The sequence below is a fragment of the Oryctolagus cuniculus genome, chromosome 9 (genome assembly GCF_964237555.1).
Source record: "Oryctolagus cuniculus chromosome 9, mOryCun1.1, whole genome shotgun sequence".
NCBI classification, from domain to species: Eukaryota; Metazoa; Chordata; class Mammalia; order Lagomorpha; family Leporidae; genus Oryctolagus; species Oryctolagus cuniculus.
In genome coordinates, this window is record NC_091440.1 from 83249096 (window position 1) to 83271808 (window position 22713).

General features: G+C 44.5%; 1 protein-coding gene across 2 annotated transcripts in view; it reads right to left on the bottom strand.

Annotated features, from left to right (window-relative positions):
• Positions 1-22713, bottom strand: part of B3GLCT (beta 3-glucosyltransferase) — a 263730-nt gene that overhangs the window by 180388 nt on the left and 60629 nt on the right. For both annotated transcript variants that reach the window (XM_051831763.2, XM_051831762.2), the window contains exons 7-9: positions 12891-13027; positions 4545-4608; positions 686-805 (exon numbers count right to left, since the gene is read on the bottom strand). In XM_051831763.2, the coding sequence (XP_051687723.1) occupies positions 686-805; positions 4545-4608; positions 12891-13027 (321 nt within the window). The remainder of the gene's footprint in view (positions 1-685; positions 806-4544; positions 4609-12890; positions 13028-22713) is intronic.

Below are 22713 nucleotides of genomic sequence, written 5' to 3' on the forward strand. Positions count from 1 at the left end.
GAGCTGTGCAGCCTTGAGCAAGTACTTAACTTCCCCATCCTTCCCTTCTCAAGGGGAGTTAGTGTGGCCAGTATTAGCAACCAAGGTTGTTATTACTAAATGTGATATACAAGGGTACTTCACAAAGTTCATGGAAAATGCAGATTATGAAAACACTATGCATGGATTTGAAAATAGTTTTGCACCAAATGAGCTTATCTTCATTTTTTCCACAAACTCTTGTTATTAAAATTTAAATTTTTAATTATTTTTTAAGGTAGAAACACAGAAGTGGACGGATAGAGAAGAGAGCTCTCATCCACTGATTTGCTTCCCAAATGCCCACAACTGCTGAAGCCTGGGGATTGGCCAAACCCGGGAACTTAGTCCTGGTCTTCCACATGGTGGCAGGGACCCAGTTACTGGAGTCAGCACTGCTTCCCCTTGGAGTATGCATTAGCAGAAAGCTGGAGTCAGGACCCTGGACAGGACCCAAACCCAGGTATTCAACAGGGCACACACAGCTCTCAACCACTAGGCTACACACCTGCCCTACCATGAACTTTCTGAAGTACTATGGCATAGTTCTTAAGTGGCACAGCGCAAATGTAAATTTTTTTTTAGGTATGTAAAGTGCTAAGTAAAATTACACACAGCATGTAAATTTTCCTTTGATCTACAAGCAAGGTTTTCTTCTATTACTTACACAAAGTGGTAGAAAAGAATGGAACGTGGTAGCACAGTAGGAGTCCACATCATCTGTGCAAAACTCGGGCACTGGGGTAAGGGCAGGTCCACTTCCTTTGTCCCAGATGTAGAGAGCAACCTGCCACAGGACAGGAGACAGCAATAAAGACGGAACCCAGCCAACATAATTTCAGGAAGGTACACAACACCTCAAGGGGAAGCAGAACACACCTTCTAGAGAGATATGAGACCGAAACATGTCAGTTTGTCGATATCCAGCAGGACTTCTTTTCCTCTTTACTTAAAAATATGGTTATTCTATTTGGATCAAACAAGTCTTTTATTGACAATCAATAAACAATTAACTATGAGTCAACATTTTGACTTCCAAAAAATTCCAGTCATTGATAAGCAATTTTAGGTGAGAACACACTTTAAAACATCAGAGAGACATGTCAGGAAATATTATCCTGGCTCTGATTCCCTGCAGAGTGGTAATTACATACGCTAAATAGCTGACTTGCTGAAAACATCTAAAGATGTTGGAAAAAATATCTTTTAAATCATTTTAAATGTATGACAAAGTTCGCACAGAAGTGTGGAAAAAGCGAGGGCAAAACTGTGAAACAGCAAGTGTCAGCTCACCTCAGCGATACTGTTTCAAGTGGGAAAGAAGAGAATAAGACCAGTAAGGTAGGGCGTGGAGGTAGCAAACCCCCACACAGAGCTGGGGCCCTAGAACTCCACAGAGGGGACCAGGGAACTGTCACCTCCAAATCACCTCTGAAATTGTGTAACCAAAACCCAGGCCTCCCTAATGTGTGCCACCTATGAATGAGGCCCTCAAACACCTCAAACAGAGGAATTCCAAGCAGTTTCTGATCCGTCTAAGCCACTAGCTGCAGGCAGATGAGAATGCAAATCCTTCCTGGGGAGCCCACAACTTAATAGGACCTTAGAGGAGACAAAGTTCCCCAGAAACGAGAGGACCACGAGCAAGGGGCAACAGAACAATTTCATCAGACCCACACGACTTCGGATAGTGGAATTACCAAACACATGCTTCAGACATTTTTATGTAGAAAGGACAAACTTTAAAACACGTGAATATTTTTAAAGCATTATACAAAACAAGAAAAGAGGGGCTGGCACTGTGGTGGCAGCGGGTTAAGGTCCTGGTCTGAAGCGCCAGTATCCCATATGGGCACCAGTTCTAGTCCCGGCTGCTCCTCTTCCGATCCAGCTCTCTGCTATGGCCTGAGATGGCAGTAGAAGATGGCCCAAGTGCTTGGGCCCCTGCACCTGCGTGGGAGACCCAGAGGAAACTCCTGGCTCCTGGCTTTGGACTGGCACAGCTCCAGCCATTGAGGCCAATGAGGAGTGAACCAGCGGGTGGAAGACTTCTCTCTCTGTAACTCTTTCAAATAAATAAAATAAATCTTAAAAAAAAAAAAAGAAAAGAAAAGAAATTTGAAAAGTAACTGCATAGAACTTCCAGAAGTGAAAGGGCTAAATCAAAATGACAAATGTTAAGGATTAGGATAAATAGCATTTTAGAAACAGCTGAGTGAAAACAAGCCCTGTGGTGCAGCGGGTTAACGCCCTGGCCTGAAGCGCCGGCATCCCATATGGGCGCCAGTTCTAGTCCCAGGTGCTCCTCTTCCAATCCAGCTCTCTGCTATGGTTTGGGAAAGCAGAAGATGGCCCAAGTCCTTGGGCACCTGCACCCACATGGGAGACCCCGAAGAAGCTTCTGGCTTCAGATCAGCGCAGCTCCGACCGTTGTGGCCAACTGGGGAGTAAACATTGGATGGAAGACCTCTCTGTCTCTCTCTCTCTCTGCCTCTCCTCTCTCTCTGTCTGTAACTCCGACTTTCAAGTAAATAAATAAATCTTTAAAAAACAAAAAAAAAGGATCAGTCTCAGATTAGATGATATCGTGGTATGCTCCTGTTTATTTAAAGCCCAAAAGGGTGCCAAACGGCATGACATGCTATTCAGACACACATTCATTTGCTGTAAAATAGGAAGAAATGCAAGGAAGAGAAAGAAAATTCAAGAGTGTTTACTCTGGGGAGGTGGAAGAGGACCTCTGCCCAGGAAGAATGTAGAGGTAGCATCAGGTGACTTATAACATCCTCTCTTTTAAACCAGATGGGCTACATAGGTATTTAGTTAATTGATTTTTTAAGATTTATTCATTCATTTGAAAGTCACAGTTATAGACGGAGGGAGAGACAGCAACAGAGAGATCTTCCATCCACTGGTTCACTCCCCAGATGGCTACAATGGCCAGCACTGTGCGAGGCTGAAACCAGGAGCCAGGAACTTCATCCAAATCTCCCAAGTTGCTTTTCCAGGCCATTAGCAGAGAGCCAGATCGGAAGTGGAGCAGCCAGGACACAAACCGGTACCCATATGGGATGCCAGCATCATAGGCAGCAGCTTTACCCACTATGCCACGACACAGGCCCCTGTTAATTGATCCTTATACCTTTCACATATTTCTTTCCTTCCTTCCTTCCTTCCTTCCTTCCTTCCTTCCTTCCTTCCTTCCTTCCTTCCTTCCTTCCTTTCTTTCTTTTTTTGACAGGCAGATTTAGACAGTGAGAGAAACAGAGAGAAAAAGGTCTTCCTTCTGTTGGTTCACCCCGCAAATGGCTGCTACAGCCGGCACGCTGCGCCGATCCGAAGCTTCCTCCTGGTCTCCCATGCGGGTGCAGGGCCCAAGCACTTGGGCCATCCTCCACTGCCTTCCCAGGCCACAGCAGAGAGCTGGACTGGAAGAGGAGCAACCGGGACAGAACCGGCGCCCCAACCGGGACTAGAACCCAGAGTGCCGGTGCCGCAGGCGGAGGATTAGCCTAGTGAGCCACAGCGCCAGCCTCACATATTTCATAAATATCCTTCTGTGTGTGTTAAATGTCTAAGAGACTCTATACCAGCGCTAACTTTTCATTAAACTTTTTAATTTCATAAACTTTTCATTTTAAACTGGTTTTCAACTGATCATTTTTTCTTTTTGTAGAATGATTTTTTTGAAAAGTATATTTCTCCTCAAATAAGCTGTTTCATCATTTAAAGACACAGCAGGAGTTCAAAATTTTGTGTGTGCCCCTTCCACTCCTGGAAAGCTGCCAACACCATCGACTTGCATTAAATGTCAAGATTTCCTTCAGTGTCCTGTGATCCAGATTCCTACAGAGAGGACAGGCAAGACAGTTCTAAGCATCCAGACATGACCCATAAATGAAATGCAAAAAGGAGACTTCTCAAGAATGACCCATGGGGTGGTGCTATTGCATACTGGATAAAGCCACCGCCTGAAGTGCTGGCATCCCATATGGGCACCAGTTCAAGTCCCAGCTGCTCCAATTCTGATCCAGCTCTGATGCAGCTCCCTGCTAATGTGCTTGGGAAAGTAGAAGATAGCCCAAGTACTGGGGCCACTGCACCCACATGGGGGGCTCAGATGAAGCTCCCAGCTCCTCCTGGCTTTAGCCTGGCCCAGCCCTGGCCATTGCAGCCATTTGGAATGTATGCCAGCAGATGGAAGCATGCAACCAAAGCACCCAGCGAGGCAAGAGGTACTTTTAATGACACTTTGTGTGTTTTTTAAAAGCTCACCGCTGGACCTATCCATCTAGTTTCAAAAACAAAAGAGTTATGAATCATAACTGCTCCTTCTCCACCAACATAACTAAAATGAGCTTAAAATAGAAGGACCTACTTCACTCGAGTGCTGAGAAATCACCTCGGTATACAGAAGATGGATGTGGGTGGAAGAAAACGCACTGTTAGAGAATGTGACACTTTTTATAACAAAAGACACGATTTCTTGATTAGTAAGACATTTAATGGAACACAACATGACATACCTCATGTTTTAAATCTATGGTGAAGTCAGATTTCAGAGATTCGCTCTTTAACCTCTTGGCAAGCCTGGAAAATAGATAATGTCATTTTTTTAACTGAAATAAATGTTAAACGGGAGCAACACATTCTATGACTTTCAAACATTGAAAATAGAAAACAAAACTTTAACTGTAAATGAAAATGAGTTTAATTTCCTTGAGGGAATGAACTGTAAAAATGCAATGGTTCCTAGAACGGTAAATGAATGCAAGCCTTGCTGCTGTCAGTGCAGCATTCATTATTTCAACATCTGCCAGGTAACGTAAAGCACAGTATAAAACCATACAAGGCCTTGGGGAACAAAAGCCTTGATGTCTGTTGACTCCTGACAAGCTTGACACTAGAAGTAGAGAAAGAAAAAAAGGTGTGCATGACAAAGAAACAAAAGTTGCCACTTTTTGTCTTCTGCTTTTAATAACCCTAATAGGTTGTGACACTTTCGGGGGGGAAAGCCATGTGATTTGGGGGAAGAGTGATAGTTTTATTTCTGGTCATTTCAAATTCCTGTGGCTTCCTTCCCTTGTGGAATAAGGCCCACGTCCTCAGTCAGCCTTGACAGCCCTGCCATTGCCCCTACCACACACTGGCATCTTAGTACCCACTTGCGTGCCCTCAGATCCTCCTCCCCACTGAGGCCTACACTCAACCTTGGCTTAACAAACTTCTTCAAGATCAAACTCAAGGGATCTCTCTGTGAAACTTTTCCACCAAAAAGAAATGGAAACTCCTTTGTTTCCAGATCTGTTGTGTACACATGCCTGTCTGTGCTGCACTTCATATCCCTGGTCAAAATGAGTACTCGGTGAGTTCCCCAAATGCATGAGGGCAATAGCTGCTCTGATTCAAGCCGACTGAGGTAGAAGTACATATTAATTATGATCAATGAAATACTGTATGGTTCTACATTTGTCTACAGAGCTGGACACTGGGCCATCCATTGCAATTACAAAACTCCTAACACATCATAAGTATAAAGAAATAATAGTGATTTTAAAAGTTTCAAAAAGTATTAGAGTCCATAATTACATTTTAGTCTGCTTGAGGCATGAAATATTTCTTTAAAAATTCACAGAACAGTGGAGTGTGCATAGACTGGTTGGTTAAGAGATACAAAAATGCAATTATATAGGAGAATTGAATTCTAGCATATAATGGCCCAGTAATATATATAGTAACTTATTGTATATTTCAAAATAGTTGGAAGACTGAATGCTCTCAACACAAAAATGCAATAAATGTTTGAGGTGATGGACATGCCAATTACCTTGGTTTGATCATTACACATTGTATACATGTATGAAAATATCACACTGTACCCCGTGAATATATACAAATATATGTGAAAATTTTAAAACAATTTTAATTTTTTTAATTTGGAAAAAAAATTCACTTCTGATTAGAGAAAAAGAAGGCAGATGCAGTTTATAATTTATGTTGACTTATAGAGCATTTGTCTCATGGTTGATACTAATGGTAGCACCAAAAGGAGCCCTATACAATATCTGTCACACTCCTGTTCAATATCTTCCATGTAAGTGGCAGGAACCCAACTATTTGAGGCATTATCACTGCCTCCCAGGTTGTATTAGCAGGAAGCTGGAGTCAGGAGCCAGAGCTGGGACTTGAACGCAGGCACTTTGATGAGGTATGAGGGTATCTCAACTGCCAGACTAAATGCACCCCCCTTTCCTAATTTTTAGAAGGTTCTAAGTCATGCTCATAATAGCCCAGCTCAATTGCCACAACTGACGAGGCTGGAGACATGCAAAACTTGGGGCCCCTTTGAATCAATACTAGGAAAACATACTAGCTGGCTTTTCTAGTCCCACTTGTGAACCAGTCAACAGAACAAGATATTGAGAGAAATCTAGATAAGGCTTGCAAGGGGTAGAAGGAAGGAGAAAAGCTCTATGACCGTTTTGTAATAACACATTTAAAGAAATCACCTCTTTGGAAATTAATGAGAGTTCCTCCAAAGATGCAAGTATTATTTTTATTGATCATATGGATGGATCATCAGGAAATGTTAGACAACAATGTGGATGGATCACCAGGAACTGTTGGGGAATGTTGACTCAAAACTCACTGATGTGGGATTGCTAGGCCAAATACTAGTTTTGGTGGGAAACAGTGTGCAAAAGTGTATGTCACAAACTGTCTTTTAATAACCAGTTGCCCTGGAGATTCAGACAGAATAAACAATACTGAAGTAACTGCAAATTGTTGCCCTACCTCAGAAGGTGGCCAAGAAAGAAGACAAAGAGAATCAACATTCCCATAATGGACATTGTTGGCTGTTTACATTTTACAGTTTTCCTTTCCTTCTTCCTAATGAATTCTAACTTTGATTAATTATTGAGACTAATGCTGGAAGCCAGTTAGGATGCCCACGTCCCACAGCCTAGGTTTGATTTTTGGCTGTGGCTCCTGATTGCAGCTATTGAGGACCCTATGAGGCAGCAGTGACGGCAAGTACCTGGGTTCCTGTCACCCATGTGGGAGAGCCAAATTAAGTTCCCGGTTCCCAACTGCAGCCAGGCCCAGACATGACCGTCACAAGTATCCGAGGAATGTACTATCAGAGTTCTGTCTGTCTGCATTTCTTTGCCTCTCAAATAAATATTTAAAACTAAAATAAAATGGCTCCGGTATCAGAACCTGATTATTCTGGGCCAACTGAGGCCCTGAAATACCCTGGAATCTGTTAATGGTCCAGGCCTGAAGTTGACCCAACCAGACTAAGGATAACCACTCACCTTCCGAGGTTTGCAGGCAGGTTCTCTACTGTTAGGAAATCAGTATTCCTTACTGATTACAAAAGTAACCAAATTTAGAATAAAAAGACACTGTACACTACAGATAGGAAAGACAGAGAGAACCTAAGTCCTCAAGAACCCCTCACACATCAGCCAACTCCCCTCACCTCCAATTAGAGCAAGGATAGTCCCTTAACCCAATGAGAATTGCTTTCTGTTACTTGTATCCAAAATATGCTGCTATAGTTCCCAACAATAGGAGGAAATAAAGTCAACAGGACATTTTTGGAATTGGGGAAAACCAACAGGAAAGATGTGACTTTGCAGTTGATGGGGTTAGTGGATACTTTATGCCTTCTTTAGTTCTAAGTATAAAACCAATTTCTTGAAGTATAAATGAAAAGCTCCTAATAGAAAACCATTTTAAAATACACCACATCTTGAACACAAGATAGCTGCTTTGCCAGATGGGTTATACCATGTTATTTGTTTGATTATTTCTCTGCCTTGGGAGAAAAAGGAAATATGCTCTAAGATAACTAAAATCTCAATTTTGGTACTATATTATAGAGTCTACATTTTTATTTTGTTTCGTGTTGGCTGGCAGGGGACAGGGTGGGTAGGAAGAAGGTACTAACTTATTACAACACACAGCAGTTTGCTGACCATTGTTCAGTGCTGTTAAGAGCAGAAGACTCAAAATGCAAGAAGTCCTCTGGTGCCTCCTCCTATCAAGTACACATAATGGGGGAAGTGCTGGGAGTTTTCTGAACTATGTGCAAAAGCTTGGTCTCTTGGCTTTCATTCTCTTACCCACTGTTCCCTACTGCCATGGTTTGATGTGTGTGTGCCCCTAAAATTCACAAGTTGAAATCTAATCCCCAAGTGACCTTATTAGTAAATGGGATATTTGAGAAGTGATAAGGTAGTGAGGTACGGCCCTTATAAATAAGATTAGTGCTCTTATAACAAGGCCCAAGGGAATTTGTGTCCCTTCCATCATGAGGACACAGCAAGACGGTGCTGTCCATGAGCCAAGAAATGGGCCCTCACCAGACAGCAAACCTGTCATCACCTTGACCTTATACTTCCCAGCTTACACAATGGTGAGACATAACCTACTGCTACTTATAAGCCAGTATTTTGCTATAGAAATTCAAGGAACTGAGACCTACACATTGCAGTGACAAGCCACATGGAACTGTCTCCTATCTCAGTAAAACATGGTGTTAAGCTTAACTAGAAGGGAGATCTGAAACCCCTGGGAAAACTGGGCACTTGGTTTCATTCCCTTGTCAACGGAAGTGTTCAAGGACTTCACAAACAAAACAGGGAAGTCAGGAGGCTGCAGTCTCCTGCAAACTACCTCTACAGAATGCCAGGTAAACCACAATATGAAGCATCCCTTAAGAAGGCTAACACCTTGGCCAATGTGCTTGGCTAGTGTGCAACCTATAAGCAGGGCCCACAAAGCCCCCAGCAGCGAGTCACACGGTGAACAAGAGGTAGATATGAGGGGATCATTAGCCAGAACCAACAGAACCTGCCAGTGCTCTGGGTGTCTCCACACCTTATGAGGAAGGAGGTCAGAGGCCGGAGTTCATGAGGCCAAGAGGTTTTATAGAATAGACAATACTTTAATGCCAGCATTTCAAATAATAAGAACTGAGCTGAACTGTCCTACAATGGAATACTAGGAGTCAAAGATGTGTTCAGAAAAGAGTACTTCTATGTACCTGGCTAAAACCAATTCCAAATAAATAGATACTTCTGCAATTCGTGACATGCTCAAGCTGACTTATTTCAAACGGTAGAGTTAGAAACATACCAGGGGATTCCAATTCAATCCCATCAAGGTGGCATGTACCAATGCCATCTCACTAGTCCCAGTGATCAATTTCTGTTCATAATTGATCATAATGATAGGACTAAGAACCAAAGGGATCACATACACAAGAATAGTGTCTGCAAATACTAGCTGATAGAATCAAAAAGGGAGAGAATGATCCAACATGGGAAGTGAGATACACAGCAGACCCATAGAATGGCAGAGGTCCTAAACAGCACTCTGGCCTCAGAATCAGCCCTTAAGGCATGCGGATCCGGCTGAAAAGCCCATGAGAGTATTTCAGGCATGGAAAGCCAAGACACTCTGGCAAAAAAAAAAAAAACAAAAAAACACCTAAATGAAAGATCTCCTCGAGTGAGATCCCAGTGGAAAGAATGGGTCATCAAAGAAGGAGGTACCTTTCTCTGAAGGGAGGAAAGAACTTCCACTTTGACCATGGCCTTGTCTAAAAATTATCAGAGTCAGTGAACTCAGGGGGCTTCCATAGCCTTGGCAGCTCATGACAAGAGCCTAGGTTGATTACTGATGCCATAAACAAGAGTGTCAATCTGTAAAGTCAACAACAGGAGTCACTGTGCACTTACTCCTCATGTAGGATCTCTGTCCTTAGTGTGCTGTACATTGAGATTTAATGCTATAACTAGTACTCAAACAGTATTTTTCACTTTATGTTTCTGTGTGGGAGCAAACTGTTGAAATCTTTACTTAATGTATGCTAAACTGATCTCCTGTATATAAAGAGAAATGAAAATGAATCTTGATGTGAATGGAAGGGGAGAGGGAGTGGGAAAGGGGAGGGTTGCGGGTGGGAGGGTCGTTATGGGGGGGAAGCCATTGTAATCCATAAGCTGTACTTTGGAAATCTATATTCATTAAATAAAAGTTTAAAAAAAAAAAAAAACCTGAATTAAATTTGCTATCAGGAGGTCTCCAGGAAGTTCTTTGCTTGAGGAAGATGTTGAAACTGTGACGGGGATAAAAAGAAACTCTGGACCTCCAGGATTGGACTTCAGGCTGAGAGGCATCCTAGATCAGAGCAGGAATGGAGAATGGAGGTCTGTTGGCTTCACTTTAATGGCTATATCTTCAGGCTTGCTGTTAAAGGGTCTCCTCCCTAGCTCTGGGGGAGGAAACACTTGCTGCACTCATAGCCCTTCACAGGTGATACCTGCGCATGTCCCTTTCTCAAAGGACTGAGCTCAGGGTCGGCACTGTGGCGCAGCAGTTAAAGCCCTGGCCTGAAGCGCCGGCATCCGATATAGGCGCCGGTTCTAGTCCCAGCTGCTCCACTTCTGATCCAGCTCTCTGCTATGGCCTATAAAGCAGCAGAGGATGGCCCAAGTCCTTGGGCCCCTGCACCAGTGTGGGAGGCATGGAAGAAGCTCCTGGCTCCTGGCTTCAGATTGGCTTAGCTCCAGCCGTTGTGGCCATCTGGGGAGTGAACCAGCAATGAAGGACCTCTCTCTGTGTCTTTACCTCTCTGTAACTCTTCCAAAATAAATCTTTAAAAAAAAAAAAAAAAAAGGACTGAGCTGGACTACAGAGCATGAGAGAGAGAAGCAGGCTTATGAAGTGTTGAGAACTCCCAAGTCATAGGAATCACAGCGCCAAAGCCTGTCTCGGGGAGCAGTCTGACCAGGCCATTCCATGCTGTGAGAAGTCCTAGAAGAGCCTCCTATGGTCAAGGGGTAGGAAGAAACCTAAAAGGACAAAGCCCAGCACCTCAACCTAGGACACACAGCACATAGCCTCTGTTTTGCAGAAGTCCAAATAAAGGCCGGTGCTGTGGCTCACTAGGCTAATCCTCCACCTGCGGTGCTGGTACCCCAGGTTATAGTCCCAGTTGGGGCACCGGTTCTGTCCCGGTTGCTCCTCTTCCAGGCCAGCTCTCTGCTGTGGCCCGGGAAGGCAGTGGAGGATGGCCCAAGTCCTTGGGCCCTGCACCCGCATGGGAGACCAGGAGGAAGCGCCTAGCTCCTGGCTTCAGATCGGCGCAGCACACCGGCCGTAGCAGCCATTTTGGGGGGTGAACCAACGGAAGGAAGACCTTTCTCTCTGTCTCTCTCTCACTGTCTAACTCTGCCTGTCAAAAAAAAAAAAAAAAAATCCAAATAAAACAAAACTAACTAAACTAGCCCTGAAGGCAAGGCTGCTGGGCCCAGAGGAAAGAATGTCTGGCAGCTCCAGGTCTCAAGTTGCAGCAAACCAAAGCTTATTTATTAATTTTTAAAGATTCATTTTATTTATTCATACTAACAGAGAGATTGGGGGAGAGAGAGAGGGAGAGGGAAAGAGGGAAAGAGAGAAAGAGAGAAAGAGAGAGAGAGATCAATCTCCCATACCCTGGTTCACTCCCAAAATGGCTGCAATGGCCGGGACTGAGCCAGGCTGAAGACAGGAGTCTAGAATTTCCTCCAGGTCTCTTATGTGAGTAGCAGGGGCCCAAGCACTTGTGCCACCTTCTGCTGCTTTCCTAGGCATATTAGCAGGGAGCTGGAAGAGGAGATAAGCAGGCAGGACTTGAACTCATGTAGGAATGCCTGCTGCACAACGTCGGTTCCCCAAAATTCATTTACTTCTAGAATAAATATGACCTTGGACTACGAGGGACACAACCCATCCTCCTCTTCCATACAAAGAGCAAAGACCGGCAAGGCAGCAGAGGGTGAGAAGGGAATAATAACTACCTCTTCCCATCTTCCCTCCGTGTCCTCCCTAACTCTTCCAAGAATGGAGGGGAAACTGCAGATCCTCTCATGCTCTTGGGCTGACCTGGGAGAACGGCACCTTTGCCCAGCCAACAACTGAGTACATACGTAAAGGGTCTCAGTTGGAGACAAAAGTATCCACTTGGCTGGTTTGAGCACAAAATGCATTTATTCAGGCCTTAAGACAGCTCACAGAATTACTGGAAAGAGATTTTGGGAGAGTAGGGAGTATAGGGAAATTTCACATGGAAAGGGAGTAGTCGCGAAGTTTTGGCAGCAATAAATGACAAGGTATTTATGGCCCTGTACATCCATTTTTCAAGACTCTAATCCTGAGAAACAAGACATATAACGTGAGAAATGACAGAAGCCCTCTCTGAAGATAGAAAGACCACAGAGGCTTTATTGACTTTCCATTCTCTAAAGAACAAAAACACAGAATAATGAACGTAAAATATTCAGACTAAGAGAGCGCCTGTCATCAGCCGTATTTCTCCTGAATTGCAACTTAGTCATCTTTATCCATGTCTAACAACACATCACTGTGGTTATACGCCTGGAAGGCCAGGCAGGATCACCTCCAGTGCCTTCCCCATCAGTCCTCATGCCTGGCCGTGTGTCTCTACGCATCCTCCCATGTCACACGCTCATTGTTTCACTGGCGATCGAAGTCATGGCTGTGGCTAATGAGGTCCCCACACAATAGCAATGAGGCTTGCCTGTGCAGTTCTCAGGGCACTTGGGTGTTCTCACTTAGTCTCACAACTGATGACTTGCTTTATTTTGCAGGTGACTAAGAAGAAGTACAGAAAGGTTGAGTGATCTGCCTTAGGGGACTCGTAAGTGACAGCCACAGGCTCAGGTTCCTGCTCCACTCTGCCTCTGGCTGAAAAACTCATTTCACATCCTAAGAACCATCAGTCATAATACTCAGTGAAATAAAAGTTGATCAACACACACACACACACACACACACAAAGGCTCATGAATTCTTACTTGTTTACAAGTGGAACACTGAGGGCCCAGCCAGCAGCAAAGTCTGGATATTTAAAAATGGCAGGATTTTCAGAAAAGGCATAATGGTGAATTATTGTGGATTCTTCATCATGCAATGCTTTTCCTAAAAACCACTCCTGTTAAATAAAGATATAAAATGTCATTTTTTTAAAAAGTCATCTCAGGTTAGACTAAAAGCAAACTCATATTTTTAGTTTTAATGAGATACTTTGAATGATAGCACAGATCATATATTCTACAGTATTTGAAAATATAATTAACTTTAGTACAGTAATGAATATGCAACGATCTATTTATGTTAGAAAGTAGTTCAAGATCAGATCATCAGGATGACCAAAATGTTAGTCATGATTATACCATAAATATATGTAAGTGGTACTTTATAGACTATCCCATATAAAAATATTGCTAAGGCAAAGAAAACTGATCCCTTATGCCCCACTGACATTTTCAAAAGATTTGAAAAATCCCTTCCAGAATCAAGTACCTATTTTATTCATTTATTCATTCATTTATGCAATTAATATTTATGGAGACTCTATAGCCACTATGTGGCATAATGGTTATCCTGCCACTTTGTAATGCAGGCATCCCATATAGGTAATAGTTCAAGTCCCAGATGCTCCACTTCAGATCCAGCTCCCTGCTAATGCACCTGGGAAAGCAGTGGTGGATAGTTCAAGTGAATGAGCCCCTGCACCCACATGGGAAATCCAGAAAAAGCTCCTGGCTCCTGGCTTCACCCTGGCCCAGCCCTGACTGTTGGGAATATTTGGGGAGTGAACCAGTGAATGAAAGATCTGTCTGTCTCTCCCTTTCTCTTTGTAACTCTGCCTTTCCAATAAATAAGATAAATCTTAAAAAAAAAAAGGAGAGTCTACCACACACCAGGCAGAAACACAGCTTATACTGCAGTGGGGACACTGAAATTAAGCAAGTTAACATAGTATCTTCAGATAATAATTGAAATGTGCCATGAAAAACATAAAACAGGGTAACTGGGGGCTACCCAGGGAGTAAGGCAGGGAAGCCTCTTCTGTTATAACAAATGAAATAATGGAGCTGGCCATGGGAAAAAAAATGCACTGTGACTGTTGCATAAGGGATGTGAGGAACAGGGTACAAGGGAGATGGGGGGAGGCAGGCCAGGATGGGTTTAGTGCCATCAGAAAGACACCCAGTCCTGATCCTAAGAGCAATGAAAGCTTTCCACTGCTGGCCACAGAAGAATAGCCAGGATCAGACCTCCTTTCCACTGAGAACAAATGAAATGCTGGCAAAATTACATAAAGCACATGACAGAAAGCAACCAAGGCAAGTAAGAAGACATGAAGGACTAGGATGCCAGAATCAGGAAGTCTCCTCCCTGGGTGCCTGGGACTGGTTTCCTCTTTCCCCCAAGGAATTTGCTGGTTCAAAGCTAAGAATGAACAGTCAACAGGAGCAGGCAGCCACTGGGGACTTACGCAGCCTTACTGGACTGAGGAGAGAGGTTGGAGCTGCAGATTGCCCAGGTGACAGCAAATCAAGGAGATACTGGGGAAATGAGTCAAAAATTCTGTATGCAATTTTCCTGCAGCTCTCCTAGGTGCACAGAAACCAAGCGGAAACACAGGAGCCCAGAAGAAAGCAGCAGCAGGGAGACTAAAAAGCTGACCAAAGTCTTCGGCAGTTATAGCGCTGGAGGGACCAAGACTGCAGCTCAGGCAGGGTCTTCCAGGATGAAAGGGCTCTAGGATTAAGCGGAAGCTGTAAATATCCCTACCCAATAATGTCTACAACCAAAAAGAATATTAAATCCTCCTGTAGAAACTTGCTTTCATATATAGCCTCCTTAATTTTTCACATAAAATACCTGACATTTAATCAAAAATCACCATGCATCAGATCAAAGGCAAAGAGAAAAAGTAGAAAGAGATGCACAGATAAGTAAGATTTATGATAATATTCAGGATGTAGATGAAAAGCTTGAAAATTATATCAAAGAACTAAAATTTATAATCAAGACTCAAATGGATTTTTTTTTTTTGACAGGCAAAGCGGACAGTGAGAAAGAGAGAGAGAAAGAGAGAGAGAGAAAGGTCTTCCTTTACCGTTGGTTCACCCTCCAATGGCCGCTATGGCTGACGCACCACGCTGATCCGAAGGCAGGAGCCAGGTGCTTCTCCTGGTCTCCCATGTGGGTGCAGGGCCCAAGGACTTGGGCCATCCTCCACTGCACTTCCGGGCCACAGCAGAGAGCTGGACTGGAAGAGGGGCAACCGGGACAGAATCCGGCACCCTGACCAGGACTAGAACCCAGGGTGCTGGCGCCGCTAGGCGGAGGATTAGCCTATTGAGCTGCGGCGCCGGCTCAAATGGAAATTCTAAAACTGAATAATGTAAGGACAAAGTTAGGAATTCAAAAGGATATTAAACACAGGAAAAGAGAAGTCTAGGGATTAGGCAAGGCAGCAAAAATATATCCAGACTAATGCCCAGAGAGGAAAACAAAAAGGAGAATGACACAGAAAACACCTTAGTGAAAAGGTCTAAAATGCGAGCCGGCGCCGTGGCTCAATAGGCTAATCCTCCACCTTGCGGCGCCGGCACACCGGGTTCTAGTCCCGGTTGGGGCGCCGGATTCTGTCCCGGTTGCCCCTCTTCCAGGCCAGCTCTCTGCTATGGCCAGGGAGTGCAGTGGAGGATGGCCCAGGTGCTTGGGCCCTGCACCCCATGGGAGACCAGGAAAAGCACCTGGCTCCTGGCTCCTGCCAGGATCAGCGCGGTGCGCCGGCTGCAGCGGCGGCCATTGGAGGGTGAACCAACGGCAAAGGAAGACCTTTCTCTCTCTGTCTCTCTCTCTCACTGTCCACTCTGCCTGTCAAAAAAAAAAAAAAAAAAAAAAAAAGAAAAGGTCTAAAATGCATGAAGTTGATAACCAGAAATGGGAGGAGAGAGGGAATGGAACTGAAGCAATATTTGAAGAAATAGAGGCTTGAAGTTTTTTAAAACTAACAAAAGCTACCAAGTCACAGATTCAAGGAACTATCTACACACTGCAATTAGAAAAAATAAAGAAAACTACATAGAGGCACAAAATGGTAAAACTGAATATAATCAAAGAAAATCATGTTTAAAAAGAGACTTATTTATTTGAAAATTAGAGGGGGGGGCAGGCAGAGATAAAGAGAGCTCCCATTGCTGGTTCACTGCCCAAATGGCCTCTGGCCAGAGCTAGGCCAGGCAGAAACCAGGAGCTCTGAACTCCCAACTGGTTCTCCCACGTGGCTGGCAGGGGCCCAGGCACCTTGTCCATGTTCCACTGTTTTCCCAGGCACATTAGCAGGGAACAGGATTGTAAGCAAAGCAGCTAGAACTCAAAACTGAAGCTCCATATGAGATGGTGGCACTGCAAGAGGCAGTTGAAGCTACTGCATCACAATGCCAACCCCAATAAAATATTAAAAGCAGACAGGGGACTTTTGGACTACGGACACAGTATGCACATTAATTCAAAGGAAAAAAAAAACAGTTGGCCTTCCAAAAGCAATAACAGAAAGGGAAAGACAATGGTACAACATCTTTACAATGACAGAAGAAAATTCCTGCCAACCTTGAATGCTATACCCAGCAAAAACTATTTTAGGTGGAATGGGAAGCCACTGGAAGTTTTCGAGTAGATAAGTGCTAGGATCTGAATTATACAGAAGCCAGATTATCAGCATGACAAGAATAGAAACCAGGAGGAGAGTCTTAGAAGGCTCTAATACTGGTGAACGCAGCAGATGATGGTAGTCTGGATTTAACTATTAAATGGTTTTATCCATGTAACAGTAGTATTAAGTGTGCAGAGAATAGCTGAGAGAGAGATTCTAGAAGCAGACTTGCTGGAAATGCCAACAGAGAGTTGAAGGAAAAAGAAAAATCAATCACAAGTCTTACAATTTCTGTCTGAGCAACTGGAGAGACAACGACACAACTTCTGAGTGAGGACTAAAGACGGGAGAGGCTCAGAAGGGCACTAAGAGTTCAGTTTCGAACATGTCATATCTGAGATTCCTATCAGATAGGCAGAGATCCAAAGCAGGCAGTGTGTTACAGAAGCAGGGAGGGGGATTCCAAGATGGCTGAATAAGGAAGATGTGCTGATTTTGACCATGGGAAGAAAAGCGGAGGAGGTGCATTCCCAAGTGAGAGTTGGAGAGAAGTTTGTAGCAGAAGTTCGACAGAAAGAAGAAAGATGCTGGGGATCAGTGTGGAAAGCGTGAACAGGCAGCAGCGAGGGGGGACATCATCCATCCATCACTCTTGCCCCCAGGGGCTAGAGGGGACGCAGCTTCTGAGGGCAGCCTGTGCCACTGGTGACACTGCCTGCAGGAGAACCTAGCGGACCACAATGACTCTCAGTCTGGCCTGGAGCCCTAGCAGGGGCAGGGTACCCACCTAACACAGTGAAGGAAAAGCACATTTCATTCTCCCCACCTCCGACAAGGGTGCCCAGTGTCCAGCAGGGAGACAGTACCATCTTAACGCCAGTAGAGGCTACAGTGGCTCTCATATGCACCAAGGGAGATTTAACCAGAGGAGAAAACCCAAGTTCTCCACTGACTTTGGGTCTGGCTGGAGAGCTGGCAGGGGACTGGGCACCCATTTAGGACTGTGAGGTGCTCCCATCCCCTCAGCCCATCAGAGTCTCCGGGGCTCAAACTGCCAAGGCGAAGTACTGACAGGCAGCTGGCTCTGGGAATGCCTCTGCTCTCTCCCAGGACAGGGCAGGCTTGCAGGGCTGAGAGTGGATTCCCTGTTCACTGTGTCTATGGGAATTCTGGGACTACACGATACGGCGAGGGTGTCTGGGCAATCACTGTGTCTGACTCAGAGCTCCCTCTCTGCCTGGGGTGAGTCACTGCAGAGGACTGCGTGCTCACACTGAGGACCACACAGATCCTTTGTGTGGTTCACGTGCCTGTGTGGGTGGGAGCTGTACCTACTGTAGGCTAACCCCTGGGCTTGATCACCTTGGAAGAGAGGAAGTGAGGTTGCGATTACACCAACAGGGGTGATCATACCCTCCCCCTGCTGACAACAGAGATCTACTATGCCCAACGTGGTGTCACCCTGGGTTCTCGACCCACCTTTGAGCGCTGTAGAGTTCCCTGGCTCCAGCCAGTGAGGATGTGGGGAAAAAGGTACCCAATCCACTGCTGGTGGGAATGTAAACTAGTACAACCACTATGGAAGAAATATGAAGATTCCTCAGAAATCTGAAAATAGATCTGACCCAGCCATCCCACTCCTGGGAATTTATCTAAAGGAAATTAAATCAGCATATAAAAGAGTTCTTTTTACCCCTAGGCTTACTGTAGCTGAATTCACAATAGTTAAGATATGGAATCAACCCAGACGTCCATCAGCTGGTGACTACATAAAGAAAATGTGGTACATACACACTATGAAATACTACTCAACCAGGTCCACCTGATGACTTCCTGCCTGCAATTCCTTCACCTACAGATACACTAAGTCATTACTGGGCCAAAAATATGTCTAGTGATGACCAAGGAGAATGACCTCAGCCTGAGATGGAAAATTCAGCATAATTAAAAAAAAATCAATAAAAATGCTCTTTCCCAAACTCCTAAACACTAATGAATATGAAAATCGCATTCAATATATCAAGCCAATAAGGTTTGTACAAAGAAAACAAATACCTCAGTATATTGTGGCATGTTTCTTACAAATCTTTGACTACTAAAACCTACTATTCCAAACATAATTTTACACAAAACCTGCTGTTACATTTGACCTCCTAATTACAGTGTTCAGCTATTATATGCAGGTACTTCAAAAAGGTTGTAGAAAAATAGACTTAAAGGATTAAAGCAGGCTGGAGCTGCGGCTCACTAGGCTAATCCTCCGCCTTGCGGCGCCGGCACACCAGGTTCTAGTCCTGGTCGGGGAGCCGGATTCTGTCCCGGTTGCCCCTCTTCCAGTCCAGCTCTCTGCTGTGGCCAGGGAGTGCAGTGGAGGATGGCCCAAGTACTTGGGCCCTGCACCCTATGGGAGACCAGGATAAGTACCTGGCTCCTGCCATCAGATCAGCACGGTGCACTGGCCGCGGCGGCCATTGGAGGATGAACCAACATCAAAGGAAGACCTTTCTCTCTGTCTCTCTCTCACTGTCCACTCTGCCTGTCAAAAAAAATAAATAAATAAAGGATTAAAGCATGAGGGCCGGCGCTGTGGTGCAGAAGGTTAACGCCCTGGCCTGAAGTGCCAGCAGCCCTTATGGGCGTCAGTTCGAGTCCTGCTGCTCCACTTCCGAGCTAGCTCTCTGCTATGGCCTGGGAAAACAGTGGGAGATGGCCCAAGTCAATGGGTCCCTGCACCCACTTGGGAGACTCGGAAGAAGCTCCTGGCTCCGGATCGGCGCAGCTCTGGCCATTGCGGCCAACTGAGGAGTGAACCAGCGATGAAGGACCTCTCTCTCTCTCTCTCCCTGCGCCTCTCCTCTCTCTGTGTAACCCTTTCAAATAAATAATCAAAAAAAAAAAAAAAGGATGAAAGCATGGATTTCAAAATTTTTTTGTCCAAAGTAAATTTTAATTCATTTTTCCGTGAACTTTTTGAACCATCCATGTATTTTGGTGCAAAAAAAATTGGGGCTGGCGCCGTGGCTCACTTGGTTAATCCCCCACCTGCAGCACCGGCATCCCATATGGGCACCGGTTCTAGTCCTGGCTGTTCCTCTTCCAGTCCAGCTCTCTGCTGTGGCCCAGGAGGGAAGTGGAGGATGGCCCAAGTGCTTGGACCCCTGCACCTGCATGGGAGACCAGGAGGAAACACCTGGCTCCTGGCTTCGGATCGGCGCAGTTCTGGCCACAGCAGCCATTTGGGGGGTGAACCAACGGAAGGAAGACCTTTCTCTGTCTCTGTCTATAACTACCTGTCAAATAAAAATTGAAATGCATGCAGTTTTATCATAATATACATCTTCCATGAACTTTCTGAAGACCACTCATAGTATGTAAGACTGTTTTTCAGTATTTTTGTGGAGGTTATAGTATAACCTACTTACATGGAGAAATTAATATAGAAATTATGAAAAAGAACCACCCTCTGCCATCTTTCTTAATAATTTTTGTAAAGGTTTCATGACAAGAATGATCATAATCAAGATAAACTTTAAAAGCATAACTTATACAATGTTCTACTGGAAGCTCAGACACTTTAAAAATATACTTTTTTTTTTTTTTTTTTTTTTTTTTTTGGACAGGCAGAGTGGACAGTGAGAGAGAGACAGAGAGAAAGGTCTTCCTTTGACGTTGGTTCACCCTCCAATGGCCGCCGCGGCCGGTGTGCTGCCGCTGGCGCACCACGCTGATCCGATGGCAGGAGCCAGGTACTTATCCTGGTCTCCCATGGGGTGCAGGGCCCAAGTACTTGGACCATCCTCCACTGCACTCCCTGGCCACAGCAGAGAGCTGGCCTGGAAGAGGGGCAACCGGGACAGAATCCGGCTCCCCGACCGGGACTAAAACCTGGTGTGCCGGCGCCGCAAGGCGGAGGATTAGCCTAGTGAGCCGCGGCGCCGGCAGAAAAATATACTTTTAAAAATATTTAAAGTATATTGGGGCCAATATTGTGGCACAGTAGGCTAAGCCTCTGCCTGCGGTGCTGGCAACCCATATGGGTGCCAGTAGTGTCCTGGCTATTCCTCTTCCAATCCAGCTCTCTGCTCTGGCCTGGGAAAGCAGTGGAAGATGACCCAGGTGCTTGGACCCCTGCACCCATGTGGGAGACCAGGAAAAAACTCCTGGATCCTGGCCCCTGGCTTTGGATCATCCAAGCTCTAGCTGTTGCAGCCATTTGGAGGCTGAACCAGAGGATGGAAGACCTTTCTCTGTCTCTCCCTCTCTCTCTCTGTAACTCTACCTCCGAAATAAATAAAATCTTTAAAAAAAAAAAAAAAGTATATTGCAGAGGGATAGAAAGGAAGACTTCAAACAAGATATGGAAATTTACAAAAATCACCAGGAAGGCAATTTAACAAAAACCAATGACTTTAATAAAAAATTTACATCTGAAATATTGTATAATAGAACAGAGACATAAATAACAATGAGTGAAATATAATGAAGAGGGGCCGGCACTGTGGCATAGTAAGTTAAGCCTCTGCCTGTAGCACTGGCATCCCATATGGGCACCAGTTAGAGTCCTGGCTGCTCTACTTCCTATCCAGCTCCCTGCTGACGGCCTGAGAAAGCAGTGGAAGATGGTCCAAATGCTTGGGCCCTGCACCCACATGAGAGACCCAGAAAAAGCTCCTAGCTCTGGCTTCGGATCGGTCTAGCTCTGAACATTGCAGCCATTTAGGGAGTGAACCAGCAGATAGAAGACTTCTCTCTCTGTTTCTCTCTCTCTCTGTAACTCTGCCTCTCAAATAAATAAATCATTATTAAAAAGAAATACAATGAAGGAAAGAATATCATAATCAGACAAAATACTTGACACCCTAACATGTTATGTAATTATTATTTTAAGACAGTATTTGTGTTAATATCAAAGCCAGGTTTGATCTACACTTTTTTCCTAAGATTTCAAATAGGAGGAGAAAAAAATCATACTAGTTTGAGCTAACTTCAACATTACATAATCGTTGCTAGTTTCAAAAGAAATAAAACATCCTAGGGGTTTTTCCTCACATGGCAGAGTTTAGAAAAGAGGAGAAAACGTCTCATTTTAGCTCTGTTCTGTATTTGTTTTTCATGAACTTGGTTTGAACTTTTACATTTATCATTCCAATTTTCATTAAAAAGCATGGTGAGTCACCATCTTCTGTACAGAATTAGAACTATGGATAATGGAAAAATCATCTCCAGGTGAAATGAATACCAAGAGGAGTCTAAAACTCCTACATCCTACAAAAGACTTGGGAGTTTTTCTCAAGTCAAAAGGAAACATAAAAGCCTAATGAATGGTTTACATAAAACACAGGAAAACGCACCACACGTGCTGGGCAGCATCATCTGAAAAGACTGCAGGAGACAGGTTCACAACTCTTCCCTTCTTTGAAGAAATCACTTGTTTTAACCTAATAACATTTTTATCCAATTACATCTGTACCTTCCCAGAAATCAACAACATGAAAAGAAATCGTGATGGATCCTTCCAGCATTTAAAGATCCCCAAAACCTGGGGGGTTTGTTACAGTAACATCTACCCAGCATTTGCAAAATCAACCTAATGATCACCGCTGCCCAACTTCTGACACCTACGTCAATCAACTGAGCAGGCCTCCGGCTGCTTGCCTTCATCGCCATATCCTCATTAAACCACGTTTGTTTCTGAGAGAGGGCATCAGAACAGGGGTGGAGGGTGTTTCTAGCAGTACCACAAGGGGCCTAACCCTGCTCATCCCAAGTTTAAAGAATCCCATAAAGTCATCAGGTTGTAACCTGGGCTTCTTTAAAAGAACTGAATGAGCCTGGTTTACTCTTGTTTTTTCCTTCGGTAGAGGAGCAAGGTGTATTTACAGGCAAAGTGGTGAAAGCACTCACTCGGAAGGCACGTAGGCACGCTCAAGAGAAAGCTTCACTCCACCAGGTCGGGGTCCATGCCTTTTTATTGTCTGGAGGTAAAAGGGGTGGTGGTGTCTGGGGCAGGGCTTAATTGGGGATGGAGTCTGGGGTGGGGCTTGAGTGCTGCCTATTTCCTTGCCCCCCCCCTTTCCCTTTTTCCAAAGAAACCTTTTATTTAAGGGATACAAATTCCTTAAGTACAACTTTAGGAATATAGTGATTCTCCCCAATAGCACTCC